Genomic DNA, 18,228 nt, shown 5'->3' with positions numbered 1-18,228 from the left:
ATGGCATTGAAAATATTTTTTTAACAAGAAAAACATTGTAGTGAATAGTTTATCTCAATCATTTTTTACAGCTATATAAACGTATCAAAACTCTTTGGTTTTTGCAAATCATTTTGAAGGAAACATGAAGAATATTCAAACCATTTTCATTTCACTACTACTATTCATTAGCTCGAGACTCATTATAGCTCAGGAAGTTGGTATAATAACTCAAACTTAATCTCAGTCTTTTTAGTACGACTTGTCATTAATTGTTTCTTAAACTATTACGTATTACCATATATATACCTTATAATTTATGGTGCAGACGACCAAAGAGAGTTCGATTATGATCAAGGGAGTAGTAAAGGGCCTGATCAATGGGGAAACCTTCGTGAAGAGTGGGCAACTTGTAGAGATGGAGTTATGCAGTCTCCAATTGATTTATCTAACGAGATAGTGGACATAGTTCCCCACTTGGGAGAATTGAAAATGAAGTACAAGCCCTCCAATGCAACACTAAGGAATAGGGGCCACGACATAATGGTACGTTATTATTCCTAATTCTGATGAACACAACTACGTATGCTTTGGGCATAATTTACTATGGTATGGTATGCAACTATGTATTTGATGGTCGCTGGCTTTAAATTTTCTCAAGTAGCTAAGTTCTACTACGTACACCTATATATATGTACATACTAGCTATTTAATTTCATGAGCTTAATCTATTGTTTGATTTGCATGCAGCTTCAATGGACAGGGTACGCTGGGTCTATTGAGATCAGTGGTACAAACTACAAACTCGTACAATCACATTGGCACACCCCTTCTGAGCATGCGATAGATGGAAAGAGGTCCGTATAGTTACAGCTGGATTAATCGTCGTTGTATCATTAAGTAGTAGTAAGTAGTAACTAGTAACTAACATAAAATCTCATATATTGAGATACAACTAACAGTAACTAAAATAAACTCTTACATTCCCAGGTTTGATTTAGAGCAACACATGGTACATCAAAGTACGGATCCCATCTTTGGTACTAGGATTGCTGTGATTGGAATCTTGTATAACATTGGCCGACCCGAACCATTCCTCTCAAAGGTTATTGTTTCTCCAATCTATATTCTTCATAGGCAGAGGCATTCTTACTACTGTTGCTGTTGTTGTTTCACTTGCTTGAGCAATTTTCTGACTCAGTGTTTGGTTATTTTCTAGTTAGAGAAACATATAAAGTCTATATCTGGTGGCCCAAATGAGATAACTGTAGGCATGATTGATCCAAGGCACATAAGGATATCTGAGGACAGCTATTACAGATACATGGGTTCCCTCACAACTCCCCCTTGTTCCGAAAGTGTGACTTGGACTATCGATACAAGAGTATGTAGACATCGATCTTTCCTAACCCTGTATATCCTACTTCTGTCATTTCTTGCAACTTACAAGTAATCACTTCTTAATTGCAATATATCATTAAGCAAACTTAAATAATTCCAAAATTATGTCAATGTTTGCAACTTGAAAGTATGACTTCATCATTTTCCTAATAATCTAATATGATCTTCAACAAATCTAAATGACTTTAGGTGAGGTCTGTTTCGACTCAACAAGTGGAACTATTAAAGGCAGCTGTTCACGATGTAAGTTGCTCAATCTATTCATCAAATTGTCGAAAATTCTAATTCTAATTTAATATAATAGGTGATTTGCCTTATCAATTTTTTTTTTATTATTGGCTTCTTAGTTCTTACACATATTTCATTAATCTTTGCAGTATGCATCGAATAATGCTAGACCACTGCAACCACTCAATGATCGGGAGATTTTCCTATACCAATTGGGCGGTCCCTGGAATTACCAAGACATTTGATTGAGCACGCGAGGAATTAGACATAAGTTATTGTTGTATTTGTTATTTGTAATATTTTGTTTAATAATAATGGAAGTACAACCCTTCATCCTCGATAACAAGGTGCTCGATATGTACGTGATTGGGTGATTGCCCCCAGTGAAATGAATACTATGAAGTTCAGAGTCTTGTATATCTTCCTATAAAGCGAAAACAAATGTGAGTTCTTCCGCATCAAGTTACAACCATTTCGTTATTGTTGGATCCAAATTCCAATCCAAATATATACTCTCGTACGATGAATAAACCTTAAATCTATTTCACTTAGCTTGTAAAAACTAATAACAGTAATTAAATGCGTAGATTTGTAGGTAAAGAAACCTTAAATCCAGCAAGGTGACAACCTTGTTGGATGTTACCGTGCAATATTCCCACTATCCATCCTTATTAATTTGGGCAAATATTCAAATTGTCTTGTCATAGATCACCACCTTTTTTTTTTTTGCATTTTATTTTATTTTATTTTCCATCAGTAAAATATATAGAATCATACTATAGATAAAGAGATACACCTAGAGGGACAAGTACGTCAAATGAGAGCCAATAATACATGATGGCTTACAGTGAGGGAGATGCTCACACTAATAGCAAAATAGCAAAGAAGAATTAAGCCAGGTATATATAAAACACATTAGTGGTATGCGCAGCAATGTTTTGAAAACCGAACCGGTAATCGAACCGATTTTTTGTTAAAATGGTTCAACCAGGTTCAATTATGGTTCGACTCGGTCGGACCGATTTATATTTATTTAGCAAATTTTTTAATAATTACAATAATAAAATAAATAAATACATGTTTTAATTCAATATTAATTGGTATTATATATCAAAAAAATATCTTATACAAGAAATACATAGTAGTATGTTGGTTTGGAGTTTGGAATAGTAGTATGTTGGTTTGGAGTTTGGATTATCTTGTTTAGGTGTTAGGTTCAACTCCCCACACTATCAATTTTTCAAAAAAAAAAAAAAAAAAAAAAAAATTATATAAAGATGATCCGGTTTAGAACTGAACCGGTTCAACCGGTTCGCCGGTTCAACCACGGTTTAAGTTTAGACCCAGAGTCCAACCATAAACTCAAGTTTTAACTGAACCGAACTGAAAATTTACCGGTTTCGGTCGGACCCTGGTTCAACCACCGGTCCGGTCCGGTTTTCTAAACACTGATGCGCAGTTTCGGTGACAAGATTTTCATTGGTGGTTAGCTAGTCTTGCCCAGTTGAATACCATATCAGAGAAATGATGATCTGTACGTGCAATATATGTAGGCAGTTTTGTTAATGCATAAACAAGCCCAAACGCTTCCTTTAATTAATCTGGTTAATCATATCTTATCGAAGGAAAACACCTTGCCTACGAAATATATATGATGTTGTTCCGTGTACACCAGACGAAACGGTGTCGTAGGGAAGAAGTTCCATATATATATTCTCCTAACTCCTAAAATAATGAAAATCTTTGGATTTACACATGGAAGTTGGTAAGTGAAAGTTACCAAGTTTCTTTTCCTATGATTGACCAACGATTTCATGATATGATTTGATTGATTTCATCATTTTGAAAAAGTCACTTTAGTTTCAACATTAGTACGCCATCATACACGAATTACAATGGCTGATACTGGACGAAAAGCTAGAATTGTTAGAACTTGGCGAGGAAATTCGACTATACTTCCATATATTGGTCATTGGACACCGTTTGTTTTAGCAACATTTTGATACCAGCTGGGAGCACGTACATGGTCATCACATGAATTGGTTAGTTGTCCCTCTTAAAAGACGTCTCAATCGTCTTACGATTGTGCTCGTATTTGGTCGAAGACTTGACTCTTGAGAAGATGTAAATTGTTCCAACTTCGATTTTCAAATACAAGAGGGTCACAATTTCTTGAAGGCCAGCCGCCACATATCATGATATCAATTATATTCAAAGTCATTCCATCCTGATGTTTCTCAATGACATGTCCATAAAAAAGTTGACACTTGATAGGTTCTTAATTCCAATGAATTATATTATCAAACAATAAACATTGTGTCATCAATGAGGACATATAACTTCTTTTTCTCTGTATGGTATGACACCTGAACATACATATTTTATTTGCTATAGACAATGATAATCGTCAATGGCATTTAGCATATATATATACACGTTTTTACTTTCAGAATTAATCTTCAAAGTTCTAGTAAAAGTGGAGGAAAAATAGTATTTTGCTTGGGTTGTCATTTTCATTGATATACCTTCATCACGAACATATTAAATCAACATTTTAAGTTGAAAACATTCTCTTAACTGTACGTAGTAGAAAAGCAATACATGATTGTACAACATCCTATTAAAGACACAGACACAGTTCATAAGTTCTTATATATCTAGAAGATTGATCACACCATCTTTCTTGTAGGATGTGCTTATGTTAATTTGTCAACTAACTAAAAATTCTAACTCTGGAAACTTGCTAAGATTCTTATGTTAATTTGTCAACTAACTAAAAATTCTAACTCTGGAAACTTGCTAGCAGATTCACCTACAAACAATTTTTTCAATCTGATGAGATTACTAATGGTATATAAAGGTATCAAGCTTCTCAGGTTTCTCCACAACATAAAATTCTCAGCTGCTATTTGTGGCTTTTGGAAAATCATTGCGAGTGAGAGTGAAAAATGAAAAAGCAAGCCCACATTTCGGCTTTTGGCTTTCTCTCCCTATTACTTATAATCTGTTCAAGACCAGCTGCCATAGCCCAAGAGGAAGTTGGTATATATAAAGCAAATCCCACCTGTGTTAATTTGAATATAATGGACTACTATTTGTTTTTCTAGTGTGATGGACTTTAAAATTAATAACATGTTGTGTGCTCTATAATGGTGCAGATGACCAAAGTGAGTTTGATTATGTGAAAGGGAGTAGTAAAGGACCTGATAAATGGGGAGTCATTCATGAAGAATGGGCAACTTGCAAGTATGGAGATGAGCAGTCTCCAATTGATTTGATGAACAAGAGAGTAGAGGTAGTGCCACAGTTAGGAGACTTGAAAAGAGTTACAAGTCTGCTAATGCAACACTTAAAAACAGGGGCCATGACATTACGGTGAGTTGCCTTTCCATTAAAGCTGGATCGGAATACTATAATATAACAATATGATATGTGTTAGTTCGGTGTCTATACTTCCCCTTGATGTGGCCAATGGATAAATTCCCTTACGGAGTTGATTGCTTAATTAAAATTTAGAGTAGGCAGTTCTTTGTTTGACAAACTGAAATATTGTTGTAATTAACAAACCTACTGCACCAAACCTTGCTATATATTTAAGTTTGTACCTCTATAGATGAAGTCTTATTTGGTGATTGACCGTGCAGCTTCAATGGGCGGGTAGTGCTGGATCACTACAGAGCAATGGTATAAACTACGACCTCCAACAATGCCATTGGCACTCACCTTCTGAGCATACCATTAACGGGAAGAGGTAAATATTTCCGTCTGTGAGTAATATTCATGTCTTAATTCATTCATAAGTTTGACTCGTACTCAGGTTCGCGCTAGAGCTGCACATGGTTCACCAGATAATAGATCCCATTCTGGGTAACCGGACGGCTGTGATTGGAATCCTGTATAAGATTGGCCGACCTGAAGCATTTCTCTCTGAGGTAAAACTATTAGGATAGCCCTTTGGGAAGAGACATACTATTGTTATAACTAAGCATCTCCCTCATATGAGTGTTTGTTATCCATTCCAGTTAGAGAAGGATATAAAGTCCATAACTGATAGCCAAAAGGAGATAAATGTGGGGATCGTGGATCCAAGGCACATAAAGGTTGCTGGTAAGAAGTATTACAGATACATTGGCTCCCTTACTACTCCCCCTTGTACAGAAGGTGTTCTTTGGACCATCAGTAAAAGGGTACATACTCTTACCCTACTCCACCTACTTAGCAATTTTAGTGCTCAGTTCTATGATATGATTTTTACCCATATATACATTTCCAGGTGAGGACTGTTTCAATTGAGCAAGTGAAATTACTGAGGACAGCAGTCCACGACGTAAGTGTGCTCTCTTGTACACCTGCGTATCACAATATTCAATCCGGCATCAGCAGTTCTCTTGTTAGTTAACTTGCCTTCTTATCTTACATATATATGACTTGTGATTCTTTGCAGTCTGCAGAGAATAATGCTAGGCCATTACAACCACTAAATGACAGGGATATTCTTTTTTACAAATTGAAGGAACGGCCAGGGTGACAAATAATTGATTAATCAGTTGAAACAAAACCTAATTACAGCTGCACTATTTTTTAATTGTTTTCATCACTTTGTTTTAGTTATAGAGCCGTTGTGTACTACTGTACTTAGGGAGTAATGGTTTAGTATATGCGTTGGTGTCATCTTGTTTGCAACATTAGTATACACACTTTACGATCATTTGATGTACTACAATTTAAAATCATCCAATAATAGTTGTTGTTACTTGTTCTTGTTTCTTTTATACCAGCATGAAAGGTCTCATGCAGACAGACTATTCCAAGAAAAATTAAAAGCAACATATTCGCAAGAAAACCCAATATCAAAACCACAATATATTGAAGGCAAAGAGTTCGATCAGACTCATGTTTTTGAAATTGAATCTTCCTACCAATACTCGACATAAGTTACCACAGGGATGGAACTGAAAAGATTTTATTCTCATACTAATAATTAGCTACTACTGCCCATAACGACGAGGAATTGCACCCCAACATTTTAAGAAAAATGTGTCATCTATTGCATCCCTAAAACTGAGATTCCTGATTTGCCTCATCATTTATCCTCTTCAGTCTTCGCTTCCATTGACCTCTTCATCCTAGCACCGATGTGTTTCTTGTTCATTCTCTCAATGCGAAGCTTTGCATAGGCCTTGAATGCCTTCATCTCCTCAGTAGGCTTCATAAGCTCAACAGTTGGTTTCTCAGGGCTAGAAATCCTAGAATCACACGCCTGCAACAAAAATATGGTCGTCATAAGTATTGCCTAAAACATGTGCCTACTTCTCTTTTATTTTAGTAACCCTTTAATTAGCAAAACCCAGTGACATCCCTGATTTAAAAGTGAACCTACACATCGAACGATAGGCATATATACAACTAAACCAGCAATCTTAAAAACAAGCAAAATATCAAATAGTACACCAAAGGAAGTATGTCATCCTAATCAAGTCCTTCGTCAATCCTTATCTGAAAAGCTATTTTTTTTAATTAAATCTTTTATCATTCATCCTAGAAGTTTAACACACACTTCCTATAATATATGCCCTCTTCAATGGCTTTGGCTGCTAAATTTTAAATATCTTAAAGTCAGTAGTAAGATTATTAGATTGATTTTTAATGCTAAAAGATGAAAAACCATAATCAAACAGAATGTGCAAGACAACTAGGTAATACTAAAATTAAAATGGAACATTCATGTAAATTGGAGACAAATGGAAAACAAAGCCACTAAGGCATAGAGAGCAGATATACAGTAAGTAACATGGGAGCGGCGCAGAGATGCAACTTACGCTAAAGCCTATATGGAGGAGAACCTGTTTATTTCAGTCTCTCCCCACACATTTGAACAAGGCATGTTGCTGATGCATATAAATCACCAACAATTACAATAGCGAGTCCTGCTTCACCTATTTGTATGGTTACCACAAAATCCCCAACTTTATGCACTCATACGTGAATGAGAAAAATTATGTGCAAAGGGGTTGTATTCGAAAGGATATCTTTGAATTGAGACTGTTGTATACACTAACACAATCGAATGCAGAAACCACGTATTGCTTTGAGAATATAACTGACTCTCAACACCTAATACTGATCCTTAAATATAAGTTTAGAATTGTGTTACAAGTTACAACATGCGACTTCACAAAATACATACTCAGCATAATGTTTTGTTCAGTTTAGTAAAATTATTGTTTTTGAAGTTCAAGAATTCATATGTAGAAATCCTCAGCATTGATCAAAGAACAGTTTGGAACGTTCCAAGTCATTGCATGTATAATTTATTACAAATAGATCATCATACAAGATTAAGGCAAGCTAAACATTTTTAAAACTCAAATATCACATCTCTACACTATATCTCTACACTATATGATAGCCGGGTTTGTAGGAACCACACTTCTCAACCGAATAGTGTATTTATAATCTCTCAATTTTAAGATTTTAGAACCACCTCCCTACGTTTATTTAAATTACATCTTTCATATTTATTAATTATAATTAGCTCCCTGATCTCTATTAAAATTGAACCACCTCTTTTTTCAATAATTTTAGGATAGTCTTCTTAATTTAAAAGCTAAAATTTATGTATAGGAATTGTATATCTTCCCATTTTAGAAAATTGTTTCTCTTTTCTTTGGTGAGAGATTCACAAAAAATTGTTTCTCTTTAGTTTTTTTTTTTCTAATTTTCATTTTAGTTTCTTACAACTTGGCTTAACTGATCGTAGCATGTTTTTTGAAGACACATTAGACACATGCTAGTGAATATATGATAGCCGGGTTTGTAGGAACCACACTTCTCAACCGAACAGTGTATTTATAATCTCTCAATTTTAAGATTTTAGAACCACCTCCCTACGTTTATTTAAATTACATCTCTTTTATTTATTAATTATAATTGGCTCCCTGATCTCTATTAAAATTGAACCACCTCTTTTTTCAATAATTTTAGGATAGTCTTCTTAATTTAAAAGCTAAAATTTATGTATAGGAATTGTATATCTTCTCCATTTTTAGAAAATTGTTTCTCTTTTTTTAGTGAGAGATTCACAAAAAATTGTTTCTCTTTAGTTTTTTTAACAATTTTCATTTTAGTTCTTTACAACTTGGCGAACTGATGCCTAGCACAAGACACATGCTAGTAACAAATAAGAGACAACACTAGAAGTGCATAGACAAGAGCAGTATAAAAAATTAAGTAAAATTAAGAGTAACAGAGAACTGCAAACCCATTCTCTCTAAGCTGCTCGTTACGTCTTTTACTCCGCAAAAAAACTTGTGATATGCTTGTACGTTCCTACTTATAGAAACCTGCTCTTAGATGAATTGTATTTTTATTAAGACGGTCAAAACTACCTACTATCTTTTTCCTTTTTCTCAAAAGAAAAAAGAAAAAAGGACTTTTATTGAAAATAGTAACCTTCTATTTAAGTTCGCCACTTGTTTTCATATATAAACGATTACAATAGGACTCCACTGAAAACCATGAAAGAGAGAAAACACCAAGTAACAATCAAATCAATCAAGATTAACAACAATAATTTCAATTGTCAAGTAAAAAGAAGATCAACATCTCCTTTGGAAAATGATATTAACTCTCCATGGCTGCTTACCAACATCTTAAAAAAGAACATATATAAGAAGTTTACAAGTCAGAAACGATGTCAATTGAGATGCCAAGCAAGTGGCAGATGTAAGGTTGTGAAGTAGCATCTAGAATGATGTATTAGAATACAGATACAGCAGAGAAGGAATGTATACTTGTAAACTTAAACCACAGATAGCCATAAAGTTCCACATTGTGAAAAACTAAAGTCTATATTATTTTGTATGACCAGCTTATTACTGCCAATAACTAACCGACTGTAGCCAAAAACACTAGGCTTGGCTAACAGAATCTGGTAGTTTGATATATGAGAAGTTCTGAAATAATTATCTACACATTGTTTGCTAAAATATACTTGCAATAACAGCATTAGATACGAGGCAAAAGCAAAAAGAAGACCAGTGTTTCAGAAAACGTATTACATGTGATGTGAGCCTTGAGGCACACATCAGGGCGAAGCTTGCCATGAGCCTGTGACCAATCTGAGGCTTTCTAAGAAGAATTGGTGAAATCCTAAATAGCACACGACTTAGTTTTAAGGCGTAAAAAAGCATGTGATCCAGCCCGAAGCCCAAACTTTATTAACACTTTCCTTCCCCGAGACTGGAGCTTCAAATAGCATAACTTCTAATCTTTTTGAAGCCATAGTTACTGTGTTTCAATTTCAAAGAAGCTCAAAAGCTTAAGTAGTAGGTTAACAGATAGAAATTTGAGAAATTCAATCTGATTAACAAATTAGAAACATTTAAAAGAGTAAAATATAAAAGCAAAAAAGCAAACATTTACATTCAATATAAGTAAGATAATGCATTAATACTGTGGGACTCTGAGGCAACCAGTTACTGCTCAACCAGCCACTGAAGGCAATAGATACCAAGTACCACAGGAAGTCCTTGACGAGGAAGGAACTAGTGACTCCTGCAAAATTATAGAGGACACCCATCCAATTGCTACAGATAAAGATCAAGGGCAGTTCAACTATAGTGAATATAGCTCGTCTGAATTTTTTTTTTTAATAGATAGCCCGTCTGAACTAGGGGATATACGAATCACATCTCACCTAGCTAACAGAGTGCCAGAGACACCTGTTAGAATAGTTGTATGAACACAACAACTAAAGTAGAACAGAAGGAACAGTAGCAATGAAGAAACAAGGACAAAGAAGAATGGCGGCAGGAATAACCAAGGCGCTGATTAGGCTGTCCTTAAGGAAAGATTTCGCCCCTTCCAATGGTGCAGAAAGGCAACAGTGGCGTCTTCCTCATAGGATTCAATGGTTAACAGCAGCACTAGAACAGACTACCCTCTAGAACAACAATATAACTCTCTCTGGCGACTGACAGGAAGAAGAGAAGAAGAAAAGGACTGGTTTGAGTTTTCTGTTTCTCTGAGTTGAGTTTCTGATCAAGTCTGTTCTCTCTATGGACTCACAGTCCTATTTATAGAAGTTAGGAGGAAGAGAGACCAACTCCTAATAGAACACTGAAACTTGCTGCTCAAGAAAAAGGTAAAACAAGTTTAGGCTATTGGTCAAACCACTACCCATTAACAAAGAAGTCCAAGCCCGGCTCTGGACCCTACCCGATGTGGTGGATAACCAATGTGGGACTATCTACTATGCACTAAAGTGGAGAGAACACCATTTGTTCATCTCCTCCACTTTGCACACACACACACACTAGTATTTAGAAATACACAAGAGATTCCAACAATCCCCCACTATTTCAAAATACTAATAGTCCCCCACTATTTTGGAATAGGATATTACAAAAGAAATGGGTTAACGAAATGCCAGAGAGAATCGAAAAAAACAATGCATAAGATACTGGTGCTTTACGGGCTTGAACCAGTCATAGGGTAACATGTCTTATAATACGTGAAAGTGGTGGATTAAAAAATCTTTGAACCAACATTCCCTTGTAGTAAAATAGAAGACATGCACCCACATTACTCTTTCATTATATGCTTGTTCTGCGGTGTTGGCTTTTTTGGCCCATACTTTTGTTTCCATGAATGCTCTAGAGTACTTGCCTCGAATACTCATAAGAACCGACCCAGTTCTACATTCACGTAGGTGGATATCCATCAAGTGTACATTGCAGTTAAAATACACTATTTCATTATATAAAAAAATGGACTATGGATTCCAATAAGAGTAAAATAACTCATCCTTTCTCATTGCAATTCAAGTTATACAAAGTATACAAAAATGCTATCTAGTCATAGGGTGGGACGTCTCAAAGAAAGACAATAGCATACCAGAACGACGAGGTGACTTGTTTTTCCCTTTGAACCTAATTCATGGGATCTCCAATCACATAGGTGGGGTTGCCGTCAGTGTCGCCCTCTATCTAAGGCAAAAGTCCCATCCCCTCGACGATAAACCACTTGCCTCCAAAGAAGTGGGTGCGGTTAGACATGTGGCCAAACTAAGTCCAACCTAACATAATCTCTAGCAAATGCTTGATTAAGTTATATCTCAACTTACATGTATTCTTTTCCCATTGCACATAAGATAACATGTCTTAGCTATTGAATGAGAGGCAATTGCAAAGCATATACACATCGAGGTCATTTTAGAGCCAATGGGAAGATTTGCCAAGAGGTTGCTAACCCACTCAAAGATCATCACATGCCTTTTCTAAAGGCGATTAGCTTGGGTGATATCCAAGACACTCAATTTCCACCAAAGGTAAACACATAAACATTACCGATCCAGTTTATAACATATTACCCTTCTAGAACAATGATGGAAATCTACTAAATATCGGTCTATAATCAATGGCTCTTGCTATAGTACTTGGATAATCGACAATATACATCAAAGTTCCTTATAAGGACACAATGGGTTATCATTTCGATGCCATTAATGTAGGCAATGTCATGTCTCACATACATTATCCATCAAGTACAATTGGCAACCATTAATATTGACATATTTAGTATGAGAAAACACAAGGAGATTATTTTTCATAAGATGGATATTTGCCACAAAAGGTGTTAACACATGCTTACTGTCATAATACCCATACTTTTCAATGAAAAATATTTTTACTAAGTGCTATAACAATATAATGAGACCAACATGAGTTTTAATTCCTATATTCACCCGGTCATTCAATTCTCAGTGCCTTAAATTCCCTATACCATCCGGCCGGTCTGGTTTAAGGTACGATGTGGCCTTCAACCATATTCAAACGTCAACATCTTAACAACAGCAGTTACATAAATGAGTTTAACAACATAATAAACTATCATTTTCAATGACGGTTTATGATGTGTTTCAAATAGGAATTTCTCTGTCTCATACACATTCTCAATGCTAGCACTCATGATATTAAATCATCTAAACAAAGAGAGATTAACACATATGTCTTGCTTTACTCTAAAGAAAGTACACATTTTTTTTATCAACAACGGTACTTTGACATCCATATGACACTAATATGTTGTTGAATTGCTCATGCCATTTATAGGCGCTTGAATCAACTCATACAAAGATTTAATTAAATTGTATACCTTTATCTCATCACCTGGTACTACTTGGTATTGTAGTTCCGCACAACTACTCAACTAGAGTCTTTAGAATTCTGTAGAAGAAATTCTAGTTATATGAGCAAGGTTTCAAAATAGTATAAATCTTGTCTCTGATTGAAACCCCTTGGCTATTATTATTAGCATTGTATTTTGCAATACAACTATCACGTTTTAGTTTTCTTTTAAAGATCCAATTCAACCTATAGATCCCCCAATAAATCAAGAGTCCAGTTTAGAGGAGTTGTATCCTTCAAAAAGGACACTTATCATAGATAGACAACTTCCTTATAGGTTAATGAATCTTCCTCAAGAAACATATAAACATCATCACCGTGAATGGTGGAAATACTCATTGGTAGTCTTCCAAATTTCTTGTGCAGAAATAATGGGATTATCTTATGTAGTTCATTATGAACATTCAACCACTCTATGCCAATTTCTCAGAAAGCACAACTTCAAATAAAATTAGCATATAAGACATTCAATAATAGTGTGGTATCTATAAAATTGTTATAACTCATGACAACTGAAAACAAATATTACTATTATGAGTTTCACCAATGAACATCTACTAGATAATTCTAGGTCTCAAAAAGACTTCTTTTAGATTCATTCACAATAGCCTTGGCAAGACACCCCCCACATTTTGAAGCATTTTTGGATAGGCCCAAGACCTTTCCATACTTTGTAGTTTAGTGTCTTTCCAATTATCTTGTGAGATGAACTATGGTAAAACAGTGTTATGTATATGGGTCACCCCCCCCCCAGTTCAATAGTTACTCAACTTAATCAAACTTACATGCAAAACACATTATACCGCTACAAACACTAAAAGAAACAACAACAATAAAATGCACTCTTATGACAAGAATATACTTTACTCAAGTCTATGATTCTGGATCATATTAAACATAGTCATATTATATTCATGTTATCTATATGAAAGGAAATCCACAAAAGATTCTCATGAATCTTAAAGAATAGAAGAATTAGATGAAAAGGGTTTTACCCGAGATAATATCATTATCATCCTTCTTTTCATCATTTAACATTCCAACTGTCATAGGGAGACAATCCACGCACTTGTACATCACTTTGGCTATTTATCCATAGTCATAGGAGGATAATGCCTAATAAGACAATCTACAAGCGTTACATCTCCTTGTCTAAAATAGTCACTGGAGGATATTGTCTAAGAAGACAAACCATTACCTTACATCTCCTTGACTAAATTAGGTTTAAGAGGATATTGATTGTTTCCCATATTGTTTCCTCTCATAGACAACGATGCTCATTACTTAATAATATATGACATGGTTAAACTTCATGTCAAAGTTAAATAATGCATTCATACCAAACATGGTAAATATCATATCATAGGTTCAAGAAAAGTAAACTTTAACTGTACCCCTCACTCAAAGAAAAAGTATAATGATATTTAAAGCAAATCTAGCCACTGAATATGCAAAACAACTGAGGACTCCACCTCCTCTTTTTACATGAGCTCAAGTAAGATAGAATACCCTATCAACAAGACCTCAAGTACTACCACAACATCTAATGGCTCAACCCATTAATGTCTTCAACTAGAAAAATTTACCAATAAACTATTATCAAGTTTAAAGTAAATCCACGATGATTAATATCCAAAACTAGCATGCTACACAACTTTAACATATGCTATATTGGATATAAGCTACAAGTTACTTCATCTAACATGTATTTTCACAACAGTACAATTATAACAATCGTCTAACAACACGTTCACTCAATAAAGGTAAGCAATTATGCATTGAATACATTATAATTACTATCCAAGATTTGAGTGTGGTTGATATTAAATATCTTAAGGTCTCTCTTAGACCATCTACATACATCTACATATGTACAAAGAAAATTAATATCAAACTACTTCTAGTCAAACCAATTAATTCCTCAGTGATAAACACGTATAATTTGTTGACTAAGTTATTAAAGAAGTTTAAGCTTAGGGATTTCCCTCCTAAGAAAACTAGCATGCAACTCAAGGCAAGAATATCACCATATAAACAAACCAAAAGAATTGCAAAGAGTGAAAGAATATGATACCTAACCGATTGAAAAACCGGATTACCATATTTTCCTCCTTCTAGAAAAACAGTTCAAAAGAACTATAATTCTAAACCAGCTCAGGACGAATTGGGTATCAAGCCTTATACCACTGGAAATCTCTTTGAATCAGCTATCTAACACAAGAAGCGGATTGCAAAACCGAGCTCTGAGCTGAAAGTTATAGCAGTTTCCGTAACGAGTGACGCAGCTGTCAAAAAGACGAACTTTGACGTTTTTCTTGATAGAAATCTTATATTTGACTCCCATAAACGTAGGAGAAAGGTCTACAACCATATAGGGTTTGATAAACCACAAAAGATCAATAAATATTCAATCTTTAATTGGTTTCCCTACCAAAAATGAAATTATTAAAAAATTTCTAAAGTCATAACCCAATAACACAAACAATAACTCAAAGTAAAAGACTTATCTTTTGATTGTCATATTAAAGCACTCTCCTTTGTTCTACTACAAAACTCTTTCCTTAAGATTGTTAGAATAGTTGTATGAACACAGCAACTAAAGTAGAACATAAGGAACAGTAGCAATGAAGAAACAAGGACAGCAGTAACTGGGAATAACCAAGGCGCGGATTAGGCTATCCTTAAGGAAAGATTTCGCCCCTTCCAATGGTGCAGAAAGGCAACAGTGGCGTCTTCCTCACAGGATTCAATGGTTAACAACAGCCTGACTTTGCACTAGAACAAACTACCCTCTAGAACAGCAATATAACTCTCTCAAGGGCGGATGTGAAGAAGAGAAGAAGAAAAGGACTGGTTTGAGTTTTCTGTTTCTCTGAGTTGAGTTTTTGATCAAGTCTGTTCTCTCTATGGACTCACAGTCCTATTTATAGAGGTTAGGAGGAAGAGAGACCAACTCCTAATAGAACACTGAAACTTGCTGCTCAAGAAAAAGGCAAAACAAGTTTAGGCTATTGGTCAAACCACTACCCACAACAAGTAAGCCCAAGCCCGGCTCGAACCCTACCCGATGTGGTGGATAACCAATGTGGGACTATCTACTATGCACTAAAGTGGAGAGAACACCATTTGTTCATCTCCTCCACTTTGCACACACACACACTAGTATTTAGAAATACACAAGAGATTCCAACAACACCATCTAAAGGGATGACTCCTGACTTAGAGCGTGATTTTGAAGCTGAATTACTATTACATCAGCACGAAAAGAATAATGAAGAAGAATAAACCAACCTGAAAACTCTAATAGCTCCCCTAGCTGGGATGACCTCATGGCAAAGAAGACAGTAACAACAAGGATGAATGGTATCTCAATACTAAGGAAGGCAAAGTGGTGATTCCACTATGGCAACAACAACAACTACTCCCTCACAAGACTTGCCTCAGGTCTTGGAAGAAGATTTAAACAAAGTCATTTCATTCCCAATTTCCAATAGTTAATGTTTGCAATGAGATGCCTTATAGCAACATTAGAAATGTAGCTACCTAAAAGCCAAAGACAGGGTGTGTACACTAACTCGAGATTATTCTCCTGATATTTTGGCATTATCAGAACCTAATATAAATTGTAGTCAATTCCCTTGTGGCTCTCTCACTCACTTGACCTTGCAAGCAAAATCATATCTAGATACTGGCAAGTTAGCAAATATCTAGATACTTTTGAGGAATAATATTGGTCAGTTGCAGAAACAAACCGCCATTGAAACCCAAGATATCATCCTCACTTTTGTCTGCTCTTTATGTCTACAGAAGACCACTCTGGTCAGAAACCAAGGCACTAAAGCAAGATCTACTACCCTTGACAACTGAAAAGAATGGTGATAGCATCTGAATATACGAGACAGGCAGACATAGACTTGTTAAGTTTATCTAGCAAGGTTTTGACTCCATTTGTTAAGTTTTAACTCTTAAGACTTGTTAAGCAATTATCCATGACCCCAGTACATTATAATCATCATCTTGCTTGAACCAGAACATAATATATCTTCTCCAGATCTTGTACCACTTAAGTTTGATATTTTGTTTTGTGTTATGTTTATTATTATTTCCAATATTTGTATTCTTTCGTCACACCATCTCTCTTTTCTTTAGATCTGTAATAGCATAACCTCTCAACAGTACTTCAGGTTACCACTTAAGTTAATGAAACGTACCATCATGAAAGTATTGTACTGTCAATCGCCCTAACCATGAAATGAGGAGGAAGAAAAAACACATTTGAAAACTTTGGAAAATCCCCAACCAGAAAATTTTAATGTAGTATTAGATGTTAATTAACTTCACAAGATAATTCAATAAGGTTTGAGAGAATCAACCGGAAGAACAGAAAATTGAATTATAATCCTAAAAGAAAGACCACGACCTAGATGTGAAGGTATATGAGAATAGTGTAATGGGCAAATATCGTCAATTCGATATTTCGGTTATTATCGATATTTTGTATTACAATTGATATGTTGTAAGAAAGTGGGAAAAGGAAGGAAGAAGGAGAGGATGGACACATGTCAAGAGGGATTGGTCTAAGCTATTCTAAAAGAACTATAAATAGACTAGCAAGAAAAAAGATTTATTTCATTGGAGATCATTACAACAAAATGAAAACCGAGAGTAAGAAAGAGAAAAAAGAGAGAATATCAGAACCGATATTATTACTCTAGACCAAAGATTATTTCAACTCGATTTCAATCTTGATTTTTCATCTTAGCAATTCATTCTTTGTTAATAGTGATCAGTTTCTTAGATCACTACATTGGCCGTCACGTCTGGGTTCAAAGACAAAGATCGCGACTTGTGATTTCGTTGTTGTCTTTTTCTTTGGTTGAATCCATTAAGTTTTTGGTTAGAAAGAGTAATTAGAATGCCTCCAAAGCGTGCTACATCAAATAAGGCAATGATGGTTAATGAGGGAAGCACTTCTCAGGCTATATCTAAGAATGAGGAAAGAAGAACTCGAAGATCAACTAGTAGGATGATAGAAGAAGCAGAGGAGATGCAAGAGAAAGAAGTGTCATTGAAAGATTTGTTGAGAAGGATGAATGATTTAGAAAAGCAGAACCAGATGTTAATGGATGGGAATAAAGTAATAAGGGAAGAGAAGGAGAAGCGTGCTGAAGACGCTATGTATGAGAAGGGTGATGAAGAATCGAGTTTAGGAACTCCAATAGTGCGAAAAAATTATTTAGAGGAGAGAAGAAGGAGTCATATTGGAGAAGTACAATCGGTGGCAAGAAACAACACCGGCAAAGAGCCAAGAGGAAGAAGGAAAAGTACTAGTTACAAAGGAAATGGTGCAAGAAATGATGTCGGGCGGTTAGGGGATCGGTTGTTAGAAAAAGTATCAGCATCGATAAGGAAGCTAGCAGATGATGTCGGT

The 18,228-nt window shown here is 35.2% G+C and overlaps 1 protein-coding gene and 1 pseudogene across 2 annotated transcripts; both read left to right on the top strand.

The window, feature by feature from the left end:
* Positions 1-41: 41 nt before the first annotated feature.
* On the top strand, positions 42-2,020 carry LOC147487370 (alpha carbonic anhydrase 7-like). The gene is made up of 7 exons (XM_086575290.1): positions 42-200; positions 308-525; positions 730-836; positions 970-1,084; positions 1,199-1,363; positions 1,570-1,623; positions 1,758-2,020. Exons 1-7 carry the CDS (start codon positions 125-127, stop codon positions 1,851-1,853), a joined length of 831 nt encoding a protein of 276 aa, XP_086431416.1. The 5' UTR covers positions 42-124; the 3' UTR covers positions 1,854-2,020.
* A 2,470-nt stretch (positions 2,021-4,490) lies between these two features.
* LOC147487369 (alpha carbonic anhydrase 7-like) lies at positions 4,491-6,370 on the top strand (annotated as a pseudogene). The gene is made up of 7 exons (XR_015201345.1): positions 4,491-4,650; positions 4,767-4,983; positions 5,253-5,359; positions 5,426-5,540; positions 5,631-5,795; positions 5,882-5,935; positions 6,053-6,370. The product of XR_015201345.1 is annotated as an alpha carbonic anhydrase 7-like (transcript).
* The last annotated feature ends 11,858 nt before the right edge of the window (positions 6,371-18,228 follow it).

The sequence above is a fragment of the Coptis chinensis genome, chromosome 7, assembly GCF_015680905.1.
Source record: "Coptis chinensis isolate HL-2020 chromosome 7, ASM1568090v1, whole genome shotgun sequence".
NCBI lineage: Eukaryota > Viridiplantae > Streptophyta > Magnoliopsida > Ranunculales > Ranunculaceae > Coptis > Coptis chinensis.
Note: the sequence above shows the minus strand (reverse complement) of the source record. Positions and strands in the feature narration are given on the sequence as shown.